The sequence below is a fragment of the Astatotilapia calliptera genome, chromosome 3 (assembly GCF_964374335.1).
Source record: "Astatotilapia calliptera chromosome 3, fAstCal68.1, whole genome shotgun sequence".
NCBI lineage: Eukaryota > Metazoa > Chordata > Actinopteri > Cichliformes > Cichlidae > Astatotilapia > Astatotilapia calliptera.
The window spans coordinates 35266938-35280528 of NC_137424.1; the positions used below are offsets into that span (position 1 = coordinate 35266938).

At 41.9% G+C, this 13591-nt stretch overlaps 1 protein-coding gene across 4 annotated transcripts in view; it reads left to right on the forward strand.

Annotated features, from left to right (window-relative positions):
* Positions 1–9010, forward strand: part of dennd4c (DENN/MADD domain containing 4C) — a 39876-nt gene extending 30866 nt beyond the window's left edge. For 3 of the 4 annotated variants that reach the window (XM_026161735.2, XM_080299932.1, XM_026161736.2), the window contains 15 exons: positions 1772–1921; positions 2062–2181; positions 2273–2398; positions 2554–3644; positions 3728–3923; positions 4031–4128; positions 4221–4396; positions 4508–4666; positions 5014–5212; positions 5302–5412; positions 5515–5652; positions 6197–6314; positions 6865–7021; positions 7149–7213; positions 7333–9010. In XM_026161735.2, the coding sequence (XP_026017520.2) occupies positions 1772–1921; positions 2062–2181; positions 2273–2398; positions 2554–3644; positions 3728–3923; positions 4031–4128; positions 4221–4396; positions 4508–4666; positions 5014–5212; positions 5302–5412; positions 5515–5652; positions 6197–6314; positions 6865–7021; positions 7149–7213; positions 7333–7469 (3041 nt within the window). In that variant the 3' untranslated portion in view covers positions 7470–9010. The remainder of the gene's footprint in view (positions 1–1771; positions 1922–2061; positions 2182–2272; positions 2399–2553; positions 3645–3727; positions 3924–4030; positions 4129–4220; positions 4397–4507; positions 4667–5013; positions 5213–5301; positions 5413–5514; positions 5653–6196; positions 6315–6864; positions 7022–7148; positions 7214–7332) is intronic. The other variant, XR_013906997.1, reaches the window with a different exon arrangement.
* The last annotated feature ends 4581 nt before the right edge of the window (positions 9011–13591 follow it).

The window sequence follows — 13591 nt, forward strand, 5'->3', positions numbered from 1 at the left end:
GCGTTAATCTTGTTAAAATGACGTTAACGCCATAACCACATTAACGCGGCAAATCTTGGTTAGCGAGTTATTGCGGATCGTCCCATGTGTGGGGCTGCACGGCGTTAGCTCGTTAGCGCCGTCCAGCCACACGCACAGGGCGATCGGCGTTAATGCGGTTATGGCGTTAACGTCATTTTAACAGCACTAGTTAAAACCTGAAACTTTATCAGACAAGAGGTTGACTCTACTTAGAAGTTATAGGACACTTCTTATCATAGCTTCATGATTACATATAAATTGGAATTTAAAAAAAAAATGATGACATTAACTTGATGTTAACTAGAAAATATCAGAAGTCTGCTGCTATACCACATACAGTCTAGAGATGGACCGATCCGATATTACGTATCGGTATCGGTCCGATACTGACCTAAATTACTGGATCGGATATCGGAGAAAAATAAAAAATGTAATCCGATCCATTAAATATCACGAAAGCACCTCACAAAACTTGCAACACACCGTAACTCGCCTCAGAACGTCGGAGCAGTATGCATCATGTGATAGAGCAGCTGTGGCATGCTGGACCTGTGGTCTGGATAGCATGTGGAGCTTCGCTAGCAACCTGGCATTTCATCTCCGACAAAGTTATCCCCGAGAGAAGTAAAGCAAGTGTGTAAGTCCATCTCTGAATGTTTGTAAAGCATTCCCACGTTAAGCTTAACGAGCGACTGCCTCTCTCTCTCCGGCTGCTACTTCAATCGTGAAACTGCTAATGATCAGCTGATCGGCTTTTCTGTCGTGAGTCTCTCTTGTTTGTTTTTGGTCCACTTTGCGCCAGAAAGAGCAAACCAGCGGCTGAACAACAGCAGCACGTTTAAGCTTGATAAGCTGTTGTTACAATTTATTTAATATTTCTTTCTACACCAGGATCTTTTTCTACGTAGCTGACGGCTGGTAACTGTGCAGGGGCGGATCTAGCAAAGTTTAGCCAGGGGGGCCGATAGGGCATTAACTGGGAAAAGGGGGCACAAAGACATACTTTTCTTTCTTATTCTCATTTAAAATGTCTAGCTTTTAATAAATAATTATCTGACACCCAAAGTTTTAATTTGATGTAAAATGAATAGAAGTCAATTACTGTATATAGTGACTATTAAGTCTAATATATATACCCTAGTAAGCTATAGTACATTTTCCTTTGGGAAGGTACCATCTGTGCAGTCTGCAATTTTGTTGAAGAAAGATGTTGAATCTATTTAATATTTCTTGAAAAATAATTGATTTCTGTGCATTTTTTTTCACACTGCATCAAATTAAGGTTGATTACGTTGATTAAGCATCATGAGGTGGAGCGTGAGGGGTGGTTCCCTATTTTTTATTTATTTATTTTTGTTGTTGCTGGGAGTTGGAACCCTATTAGTTAGGTTGCTTAATATTTACGCTAAGTACTCTTTAAAATACCAGAATAGGGAGGATGGTGTAGGTCTAAGTTTATTAGATTGATCAGTATTGCTGAACTATGAAATATATTTTTTGTATACAGGTATAACAGAATAGCTTTAGTGTAGTTGTTGTTTTAAACTTGAGTATGAACTTGCAGACTTGCAAAATGCAGCAAGATATTTTAAAAAACAGTTTTGTTGATTAAAAAACACTATATCGGATTCATATCGGTATCGGCAGATATCCAAATTTATGATATCGGTATCGGTATCGGACATAAAAAAGTGGTATCGTGCCATCTCTAATACAGTCTACTCATGTTTCTTCCTGCGTCCTTCTTTAGGTGCTCCAGTAGCTGCCTCAGCAGTCACTGATGCCGACTGTTTGAGTCATGGAAGTGCAGACAGCTCGAGCGAGGTCAACGGTGAAGAGAACAGTGTATTTGCCCCCAGCCATGACATGGAAGACGTAGCAGATAACCACTGCAGCGCAGGTACTGATTCCCAAAGCATCGGTTCTCTGTAACACAAGGTTCAGCTGAGTCTCTGAGGAACAAAAACAAAAGCTTTCTTAAAAGCGTACATTTGTGATTACAGCTGTGTTTGTGGTTTTTTTAAATTCTGTGCTCTCCAGAGAGACAGTGTGATCAAGGATATGGCTCCAAGGATGAGCTGCACCAGGAGTTGGCTGAACCGTTGCACGCTGCCCTTCCGCCGGCTGATGAGAGAAACGATACCAAAGCACAGCATAATGGTAAGAAAGGCCCAGCCTCAGGCCTTCACCTCCAGTATTGTGTTGTATGCACCACAAACCACTACTTTTATTTTTGTTTCTTTTTAACCAGGAGGGGACATAGCTGGCTCAGTGGACAGTGCAGTAGCAGTGGGAGAGCCCCACAGTCCTGTCGATGGGTTGCCGCATGTCCACAGTATTGTTAGGCTGTCCACGGGAAGCTTTGACGGAGAAACGGGTAAGAAAGTACATTTAGCTCAAATACTTTAAAGGTTTTGTTGGAAATTCTGTGAAATTGGCATCACCTTTGAATTTGTAAAGATTATTTGTTCCTGTTTCAATTAAGCTACATAAATGTAATTGTTGCACTACAATAACTGTATCTGTGTGCAGGTAAAGGGAAGCTGTTCAGGAGACACAGCAAGAACGATAACGTGTCACTTACCGATGACGATCCCTCGCTGCCGTCCCCGGCCGTAGCTCACCAGTCTCAGCATCAGCGGCAGAAATCCTTCTCTGAACGCAGCTGCAGCTTCAGCGCTGAAACTCGTGCTGGAATGCTCTCTGAGGCAGGCATGGACCACATGGCCAGCCGAATGGGCGCTGATGCTCGTATCCTTGCTGGAGTCCTCTCAGGAGGTCAAAGCCCACCCCCTAATATTGTGCCCAAACCACTTTTTAAAGACTTGGAGGAAGAGCCTGAGGAAAATCAGGGGTTGAGGCTTAAAAAGCTTCCAGAAGAAGAGGACCCAGAAACCGCAGAAGAAAGAAAGACAGACGACAAAGAGCTGAAAGGTACCGAAGTAAATAGGGAGAAACAAGTAAGAAAAAACACTGAAACTAATGAAGATGATTCTGGAGTGCGAGGACCCATTTTGGAGAGGGCCGACGTGGAAGTGGGAGCTGACCCACTGTCACGTCTGGTGTCAGAGAGCGAAGAGTCGGCCTCTGTCAACAGTCAGGAACCGCCACGCTCCGTGCCTGCTGTGGTGTCCCGTAACCTGGCTGAGGAGATCGAGCTGTACATGAGCTTGAAAACCCCGCTGGGTACCAAATCCTCCAGCATGGAGCTCCAGCAGCCGCAGGTAGACTCCACGGATGCACCTCAGCCCAAACAGACTCTGGAGCGGAGGTCCAGCCTCCCAGTGCCTCCTGTGAAAACCCCAACTGGCTCACCGAGCAACACCCCCAAACGCAGCCCCAGCACTGTAACCCGCTCCAAGACTTTTGCAGTAAAGACAAAGACGCCTGCGAGCTCTACAGCGAGCCCGGGCCAGCGATCGTCCTCACTGACCGCACTGGTCAAGTCCTCTCAGGGGGGGTCGCTGGGCTCGGTCTTTAACACCATTTCAGGTATCAAGATGGACACGTTCTTAACAGGACCTAAAATCGATGTGCTCAAGTCAAGCATGAAGCAGGCAGCAAACGTGGCCAGCAAAGTGTGGGGGGCAGTGGCATCCGCTTACGCCGATTCAGATGATGAGGTGAGGGTCATTAAAAGGTCATTCCAGACATTGTCAGCCTGTTCTGCATAAAAGGGAAGATTTAAGGTAACTTTTCTCTACAGGATGAAGCTCAGGCTGGTGGCGGTGGCTTCCCAGCTCGTCTGGATGAAAATATGCTGGCTGCACATGACTTGGATGACAGTCCTGAGAGAAAAGGCATCCCAGGTTTGGTGGCTAATGGTCTGAACCAGAGCTGCACCAGCCTGGGCGGCAGCAGCAGCGGCAGCAGTGACACGGGCCGAGGGACCACACAGACACGTAAGCACTGACTCTCTGATGTAAATGAAGAAGCAAGGGAGGGGCAGTGAAGTACTTCTTAGGCCAGTGATGCCTGCTTTCAATATTGTTTTCATGTCGGCCTGCAGATCTGATTCCAGGGCGCCCGGGCAGAGGTCCTGACTCTGAGCAAAGCTCCTCGCATCACGCCTCCTCCTCGAGTATTTTCCAGAACTGTGCACTGGAGGTAGGACCTGCATGAACAGAGTCTGTTTGCGCTGCACTCTCACTGCTGATGTTTAAAATACAGCAGGGTTTGACGCGTTATCCCACTTACAGGTGCTGATGTCCAGTTGCTCCCAGTGTCGCTCCTGTGAAGCGCTGGTGTACGACGAGGAGATCATGGCAGGCTGGACAGCTGATGATTCCAACCTCAATACCAACTGTCCTTTCTGTCAGACGGTCTTTCTTCCCTTATTGCACATCGAGTTTCACGACCTGCGCACGATGACAGGGTAGGAAACTGTCAGATGAGATTTTTTATTTTTCCTGTGTTGTAAAACACAAACATATTCTTTGTGGCAACTCAAATTTAAATATCCCTGTTCTTTTATTTTCTCTTTAAGGTTTTATGTGAATCCCAGTGCCTCAGGGGACAGCATCCACAGCACAAGCACCCACCCCACAGCTAGCAGCGCGGCTGACATTAAGACACCAGACCTTATCACTTTCGCTGAAGATGAACCGAGGGAGACCGCTGAAAATACTCCAGGAGCACAGAAGAGGTACAACTTCATCTGAGTACCCTGAATGCACCTCAGGTTGCATGCACGAGGAGATGCATTTGCATGTTTGTTTAAATCTTCAGCACCGCCTTACTAGTGTTTTCATAGTAAATGCCATCTAGTGGTAGAAACTACCACTAGATGGCAGCATAGATCTTCTAATATGATCTTGGTGCCTTTTACTTGGTGACTGAGAACAAAAAGTTATTGGAATAAACTTTAATAACAAAAATAATAATTGTTGTTGTGGATCATTGCATTATTGTAAGGTCTTTACCTTATAATATAAAGTGCTATATAATGCTAATGTTTTGGTGCTATATAAATAAGTGAATGGTTGTTTCCAGTTTGATTCCAGGGCCGGTACAGTCAGATCCCCTGGGTCTCCTGGAGCACCAGGCAGCATGTAAGCAGCAGAAAGGCACCGGGACATCTTTGACACGTAGCAACAGTGTTGGAGGACCTCTGCAAAGCCTGGACTATTCTCAGAGACCTGGACATGGTGTTTCCACCACCAGCCTTCCCTGCAGTTTGCAGGAAGTGCAAGTCAGTGCCTCCTTTCTGTTCCAAGCCTTCACTGACAGTAGTGCTTTTACCCTCATGGAGTCAATGAGTGGAATTCTGTGTGTTTACAGGACGGCATGGGGACAAAGCGGCCAAATCCCAAACCAGTGTCTGTGCCGTACCTCAGCCCCTTGGTACTGCGCAAGGAGCTGGAAACCTTGCTGGAGAATGAGGGAGATCAGGTATAAATATAAAGACATTCTCTCATGGTTTGATGTGTATAGCAAGTGTCAGCCAGCAGATTCAAGATCCTTTGAGTTACACTTTGTGGTTTATCTGTCCAGGTGATCTACACCCACAAGTTCCTCAGCCAGCACCCAATCATTTTCTGGAACCTGGTGTGGTATTTCCGCCGCTTGGACCTGCCCTCTCACCTGCCCGGTCTCATCCTCACTTCTGAACACTGCAACAACGGAGTGCAGGTTAGACATAACATCTGGTTAAATGCAGTTTTCTCTTCTTCTTCTATGCTTTCCAATCTCAAGGTATGCACTATTGTCCACAGGAACTTGTACCAGGAACTAGGAACTTTTAGACCAGAGTGTAGATTAGTTTCAGAACATTGGGTCGTGGAATATTTTAGCTATTTCACAATAGCTGGTAAAAAGTATTCTTGCTCTGTGGTGTGCTGCTTTTTTACTGTTTTTAAAGATTAAAAAAAAATCTCCTCGATCGCTCTCATCTTTATATTCTTTGTTGTTGTAAGAAAACTGTGACATCATCCATCAGGTGGGCATACAGTAGAGGACTACGTCCAAATGAAGCTGTGAGGAATGTTTATATGAAACTGACCCACACATAAAAGATGAAATGCTGTGACTGTAATAGACTGAAGCCAGCAGTGATGTGCACACCACGTATAGTCATCTAGACCCAACACAGCAAACTCATTCCTTTACAGAGGATGTCCTGTAATTAGCGAGCACCATGTAAGCTGTGCTATAATGTCATGGTTTATTCTTGCAGCTGCCTCTGACGTCACTGCCACAGGACAGTAAGCAGGTGTACGTACAGCTCCTGTGGGACAACATCAACCTGCACCAAGAACCCGGAGAACCACTTTACCTGCTCTGGAGGACCTTTTGTAAGTGTGAAGACAGACATTATCAGTCATTGTCCATCAGTACAGTGTCAAGTGTAGAACCTGTATTTGCAGATTGAATTGTGAGCTTTCAAATTATTAGGATGCACTATACTGCATAATCACCACTGGGGGGCACCGGAGTTGGGCCTTTAAACCTCAAGCAAACACATTTTAGTTCACATTGAGAATGAAGTATTGATTTAAAAGGTACCCCCCCCCCCCCCCAAATTAAGTCAAAGATGTTTTTTTTAAATGTAAAGTAAATAACGAAAGGACTTAAGACCATACATGTATCTACTAAAAAACACTGAACCTCAGTGACCTTGACCTTGAGGTTAAAGGTCAAATTTTCTGAGAATCTTGTCAATCTAATAACTTTGGAATGAGACAAAAAGGGATTTTATAATTGATACCTTCGGTGCATGTATTAGGAGATTGAGGGGTATTTTTGTTAAAGTGTCACTGCTGAGCAGAACAGATCAGAGTGGAGGCTCTTTGCTAAAAGAATATTTCAGCAGACTCTCTGATGCTTTGGTGTTTGTGCTCCCAGTGGAGAAGAGGGGAACTCTGGGGCCAACAGACCACCAGGAGAGCCGCACTCTCCTCAACACCATTGTTCGCAACATCCAGACCAACGACGTCTACGGGCCGATCAACCTGCTGATCCGAGAGATCAAACGGCGTCCAGAAGGGCTCAAACGGCAGAGGTCAGTTCTCCTCCTTCATCTATACTCACTGTTTCATATTTAGTCTTCCTTTAAGCTCTTAGTTATGATTTTTGCTGCAGTGCATTAGAAAAGTGTCTGATGCCTGGTGTGTGTGAATGTCTCACAGGAGCGTCTATAGAGAAATACTGTTTCTGTCACTGGTGGCTTTGGGACGGGAGAACATCGACGTAGGTGAGTGAGATTAACTAGTGATGTCAGCTGTGACCTCTAGTGTGCTGTAAGAGTTTGAAGGTGATGAAAAGCGATGATGTGAAACGTTCCTAACTCATATCTGTGTCGTCATCATGCAGAGGCCTTCGACAGAGAGTACCACAGCGCATACAACCAGCTGAGCGCGGAGCAGCGCAAGTCTCTGCACTGCATCGATCGCCCGCCTACTCCCAGCGTCCAGTGGTGCCTTAAATGTTTTGGAGCGCCTTTCGTCTGAACTGATCCTCTCAGCAGCAGAGACACAAACTCTTACTGTTCCTGCTTCAACTTTGGGGAACAGGGAGACTTTCGGACATCTCCAGCTGGACGAACATGGTACTGCTTCCTCCGTTTGCCTTGGAAGATGACGTTGGCCGTTTCATGTTTCTTTGCTTTGCTTTAAAGAGGTTTTCCAAGCAGCTGCCTAAAAGTGGAACTGTTGTTGTAAACTTCCTGGAAAGCTGTAATGAATCTCTTCAGACTAGTTGAGTTGCTTTTCCTTACAGAAGCTGTATAAAGCGATTGATCACTGTACAGAATATCTGTGTGTGTGCATGTCAGCAGCTTTGCTCGTAGCCTTTTGCCTCCTTAAATCTGTCGTAGCTATACTCGTATCAGCTCTGTGTGAGACCGTGTACAGACTCTGACTCTAACTTTGTGCACTTTCTGAAGAAGAGTAAGTAAATCAAGTTCACCTGACCTTTTTGTACAGTTTAAGGAAATCTCAGTCGAGGTTGCATTTTTGTCAACAACCCTGATTGTTGTGATCAGTCTTAATGAATGTTCACATGTACAGGCTCACACTGGGGCTCTGTGCAGCTCTGTGTTGGAGCATCACATTTAAATGGGAGAGGACTGAGGCTTTGGACAATCACTAATTATCAATCACTAAAATAGATTCATAACATTCCAGATGCCCTGTGCTCAAAGCAGGAGTATTGATCTCTGTGATAACACATGTGACAGCAGCTGTTTGGAAAGTAGAGATCATGAAAAACAAAGACATCAATCTGAAGCATGAAGGTGCCACACCACTGATTAAAAACATCAGAGGAACACAGACAGCAGAGGTGTGCTGGCTTCAGTCGGCCTTTTTAAAGCTGCATTTTTAACAGTAACATACTGTGTTTGTTCAGCTAACATGTCTTATTCTGATCATAACTCAGAGCTGTGACTCTCATTCTCTACTCTAGCACAGAGTGAACCACGACGGTTCAGACAGGATCTCTTTTATGGTTTACATAAAAGTGCAGAGGGCTCTTGATGAGTGCTGAAACTGTGTCAGGACAGAAGGCCTTTGATATTTGACATTCCACTAAAAACAGTGAAACAGGCGGGAAAACAAAGTGCTGCGATGAATTGTCGGGTAAAGATGGACCTGTGTGTTGACTTGAGTGTGAGTGTGGCGCTGTACTTGTACAGATGAGAAAATGTGTTGTAAAATATTCCATTTGCACTGCATAGATTAGAACCTGCTCTTAACCCACATCAGAATATTAACAATTTACACCATTTTTCATCCAGAAAAAAATCTCAATTATTTATTTTTGTATTGTTGACATTTGGATTGCAGCTGCTGTGCTAACTTCGAGTTTTTATAACTAGCTGCCCCCGTTTTCCCCTTGAATCCGTGTTAGGGGACTCCAGCCGGTGTTGACTTAGTAAATCTCCTCTTGGAGGATGTACAGAAAAGTTTTTTAAAGGTTCTCTTACCGTCCTGTGGAAAGGAAATGAATGTCTACACATAAGTGCGCTGCAATAAATGAGTTTGTGAACTGATTGAAAGTGAAATTTGTCCTTTTTTTGTCTTTGTGTTAAGAAGAGTTTGTATTTATTGCCAGATTTAAACATCTGCCTTTGTAACACTGCTGTAGCTCATTTCTGTTTTCATGGAAGTAGATGTGATCTTAGTGGGAAAAAAGTTATACTCATGTCAATTTATTTCAAAATCTGCCTTTGTAACACTGCTGTTGCTCATTTCTCTTCGTTTCTGTTTTCATGGAAAAAGATGTAAACTTCCTGTCATCCACTGCCAGGAAATCCCATTTCTCCCAAAAGATCCATCCACCCATCCCATACGGTAAAAAAATACATTTTTCCTGGCCAAAATATATTTCAAATATATGGTAAATATATTTTGTATTTGTGATGCTCCAAAAAAATATATTTTTGAAATTGAAAATATATTTCTTTCAAACCAAAATACATTTCAAAACATATTTTAGGGTGAAGAAAATACATTTCCAACCTTACAGTAGAATGTATATCAAAGTATCCTTTATTTAAAATATATTTAGTGCAATAATGATGATAATGATAACAATACTAAAAGTAACATGTTTTATGCACATCTGCAAAAAACAGTTGGATTCAAACAAAACAGAGTCAAAGGTCTATCACGAATTAGGTTGTTTATTCATTTGCTTACAGTATTTCACATTACACAATATCTCACTATAATGTAGCGTTCATTGACTTTGAAATTATCTGTCAGTGATACAGTAAACAAGATACAACAACTGCTATGTACACTTTAGTTTTTGACAATATATACAATTTAGTACTTAAAGGAACACACTCCACTGTTTTGGAAATAGGCTCATTCTCCACCTCCCTCAGAGTTAAAAATGCAGCGTCTTCTTTCTAGATCCGTACGTTAATAGGGCTCTGGAGCGTGATCTTACGGGATGGGGCGTAGCCAGGATTTTTGGTCAAGGCGCCATATTAGCAGGCCAAACAAATGCTTGCTGTGTGGTCGGTTGTAATGTTAGATTGCACTACCGACAAAGGAATAAGCTTGAAAACAGGCTCTCTTTTCATTGTTTCCTCACCTGGAAACATCATGAGGGAGCTTATGTGTTGGATGTTACCAAAAGAAGGCGTCTAGCCTGGATAGCAGCTGCGAGACGAGCTGATATTCAGTTCTCTACCAGCCACAGATATCTGTTGGTGTGCTCCAGTATTTTCATTCAGGTAAGTTCTAAATAAGTTCATATTATTATTTATAGCCTGTTAATTTTATTTTCAATAGCACAAACTTAGAACAAACATGCAGAACTACCTTCTATTTATAGAGTTGCTAATTATTTGGCATTATTGCAACAAACCAGCCTATGAAATGAATGAAACAAATCCTGACTGGGTTCCAACACTACACATGGGGCACTACGAAATCCCTGCTTCAAACTACATGCTACATACCACCATGCCAATCAGATTACTTCTTCCATGTGAGGGTAAAAAGGTGACCTTCCTGGATAAGATGGCAAAGGTTTGCTGCGTTTTGGTGAACATGTGCCCCAGTGTGGTAGTAAAACCAGGGAAAAATGCTCTTGTTAAATACTTTTAAGTCTTGTGCTGTTTATGTAGTGATAAGTTTTCAAAAGAGACAGTAAATTACAGAATGCTAGTAGTGGGTGATATTATACAAATGCTGTCATGATTTTATGTGAACATTTTGTCATTTGTAAACTATACATAACATTTTTTCTACATTGTAACTGATGTGATGTTCGACAAAGTGCTTTTAATTAAAAATAGGCAAACATTTCTTTGTTTCTTTATTCAACTTTTGAACAGTGGTATTTAGTAAGTACATATTCAGTAAATGCAAAGTATTTACATGGCCCCCTAAATTAAAACATTATGGGTTATTCAGAACAGAACTATGCTTGGAAAAATATTGTCCCATCAGTTGATCCAACTCCTCCACAGTAGCAGGTGGAACCTTTCTTTTTTGAGGATGGCTTCTTTTACCTGTCACAACGAATGGTCTGTTTATGTTTTGATCAAGAACCTTTTTTTTGGGCAGCTGAAGAGGAGAAGTCTATCTTATGGCCAACCTCTGGCTGTATCTTGGTCATATTACCCAGCAAAACCCAGTATGCAGGTTCATCTGTAACAGTCCTTGTGCCACAGATCCTCACTGTTGCTTCTACATTAAACAGAAGAGCAGTGACATGGCTGCAAGTCTCCACGACTCTAGCCATACAGCTGCAGTGGGCGGCTTCAACCTTCCCTGTGATGCTCACAATGACCTGTGGCTGCAATGCTGCAATTCAGTCTTTAAGAGTGCAGGACCTAAAACACACACAGACAAAGTTCATTTAAAGACAAGAACTTTAATAAGCCAAGTCCGACACAAATGTGTTTTATTTACTTTCAAATCCATTTATCATAAATGTAACAAATAAAGTGTTTTTATGTATCCATCTATAGAACGCTGCATGTTATATTCTAAATCTGCATGTTTCTTTTTAGAAACCTATCAGCAAAAAATGAATCTAAAGTATGTAATGCAAGGATGTAATCACTTTCAAGAGGGAGAAAACATAAAGTTCGACTTTAAGTGACAACTATGGACACCTAATATGACAAGCAGATTCTGCAGGTCATTAATCAATGTATAAAACTAAAACAGAATGTATTTTTAGTGACACAGGACACAAACAAGGAAGCAAGATGTGTAATTAGGATTATTTATAATAAATATGAATTAATTAGGGCAATTTCTTTAACCATAAAGAATAACTAAATCCTTCAGGACAATGTCACATCAATGCACTGAACTCACTATGTTATCCCTCTAACAGAGCCTCTACATGTTCTCACTGTAATTTCCCCCTCACGAATGAATTTTTGCTAGCACTAATTTGAATGCTGGGGGGAATCAAACGCATTTTACTCGCAGTACTCAAGCTGACTTACCTTTGCTTGAATGACGGCGTACTCACAACGTGGAGGCTTAAAAATAGCCAAATCTTGTACCCAGTCCTTGGTGAATTGGATGTGCGCCTCCAGAGATTTATAATTGCGAAATTGGTGCGCCGTGTATGCTCTGACTCCACAGACAAGGTATGAGAGTAGATCATGCTAAGTCAATAGCGGTTTGGTCTTCAGGGTTTCTACTCCACGGCTATATTTCATACGGGTCCACATTTCAACAATCAAGTACCGTCTCTTTGCATCTGGACAGAATCTGTCTCTATACCGTCATTTTCTTTTGAGCTACGTTTCAGAATGGTTCGTAGCAATCTTGTTTTGATTCGTGACCTGCCAAGATGGTGCTGCGCTCCCACAATGCATTGCGACATTACGTCAACTCCAAAGCCCTTTGCGTGCAGGAGTGTATGCGCATGCGCATTGCCACGGTGGTTTAAAAAATAAAGATATAATGAAAAGTAATTAATAAAAATTAAATATTTAAACATTCCCACAAATGTGCAATGAACGTGCAAAAACTCTCTTTAGTAGTTGTTGCTGTTTCTTTCTTTCTTTCTTCTTTTTTTTTTTTGAAAAATAACGACGTCTCTGAGGCGCGAAATCTGACAGCGAGAGGAACGGCCGGATACAGGAGACGGGAAGAAACAAGCCGATTATGTTCGCGTTAATTAAGTGGTTGGAAGATGTAAAATTCTCAATTCTGCCAACTGAACATATACGAGATTTTAATGAGGATGAATAATTAGCCGGCATGGAGGAAACGGACCTTTATTTCGTGGAGTGGCGACAAGAAGCCAAGGCGGGTGGCCAGTCTAAGAAGCCTCCATCATCAAGCTAGCAGGTGCCTTTTCCCATATAATATTACTTTATTCTCGTGTATTTGGAACGGAAGCGTAGAGCTGCCACCCAGGCAAAAGAGAAATATAAGTATATCACGTTATAACGTGAAAAGTTTATCGTTCTAACAATATACTATCATGTTTGAACAACATGTTTGAACAACATTGTACGAAAAATGTACATAATTATCACGTCCGTACAATATTGTGCGAACGTGACAATTATGTATATTATAATAATGTGATATTATATTATACAAACATGAAAAGCATAATGTTAGAACAATAAACATTTCACGTCATAACGTGATACAGCTCTATTTTTCTTTTGCCTGGGTGGCAGCTCCACGCTTCCATAATTTGGTAATCAAAATATGTAACTTAATTAATTATATTGTGACGTACTTTTGCCTTTTCTTATTATTCTGCCTTCTCAATAACTATCAAAGCCTATTCACATTTAATTTGGCTTTCACAGAAATCCTACCTCTCCTTCTGGCTACAGAGTACTTACCAAGGTTAGAAACAAAGAACAGTTATGCTTTATTAATGTTCGCTAATTACAATGTTCCACATTTCCTTGCTTTTTAAGTCATTTTTAGGCTTTTTAGAGTTTTTGTTTTTTATTTTTTTAGCAGTAATGTTTCTGCCTATTTATTTCAGCCCATGAAATCGAATACAGATCTTCCTAATGTGAGATTTACATAAATGTAAGTAATTTTGTTTGTCATTGTCATTAATGTTGTTGCTGTTGTTGTTTTTGTGCAGTTTGCAATCATATAAACCTAGCAAGCATCAG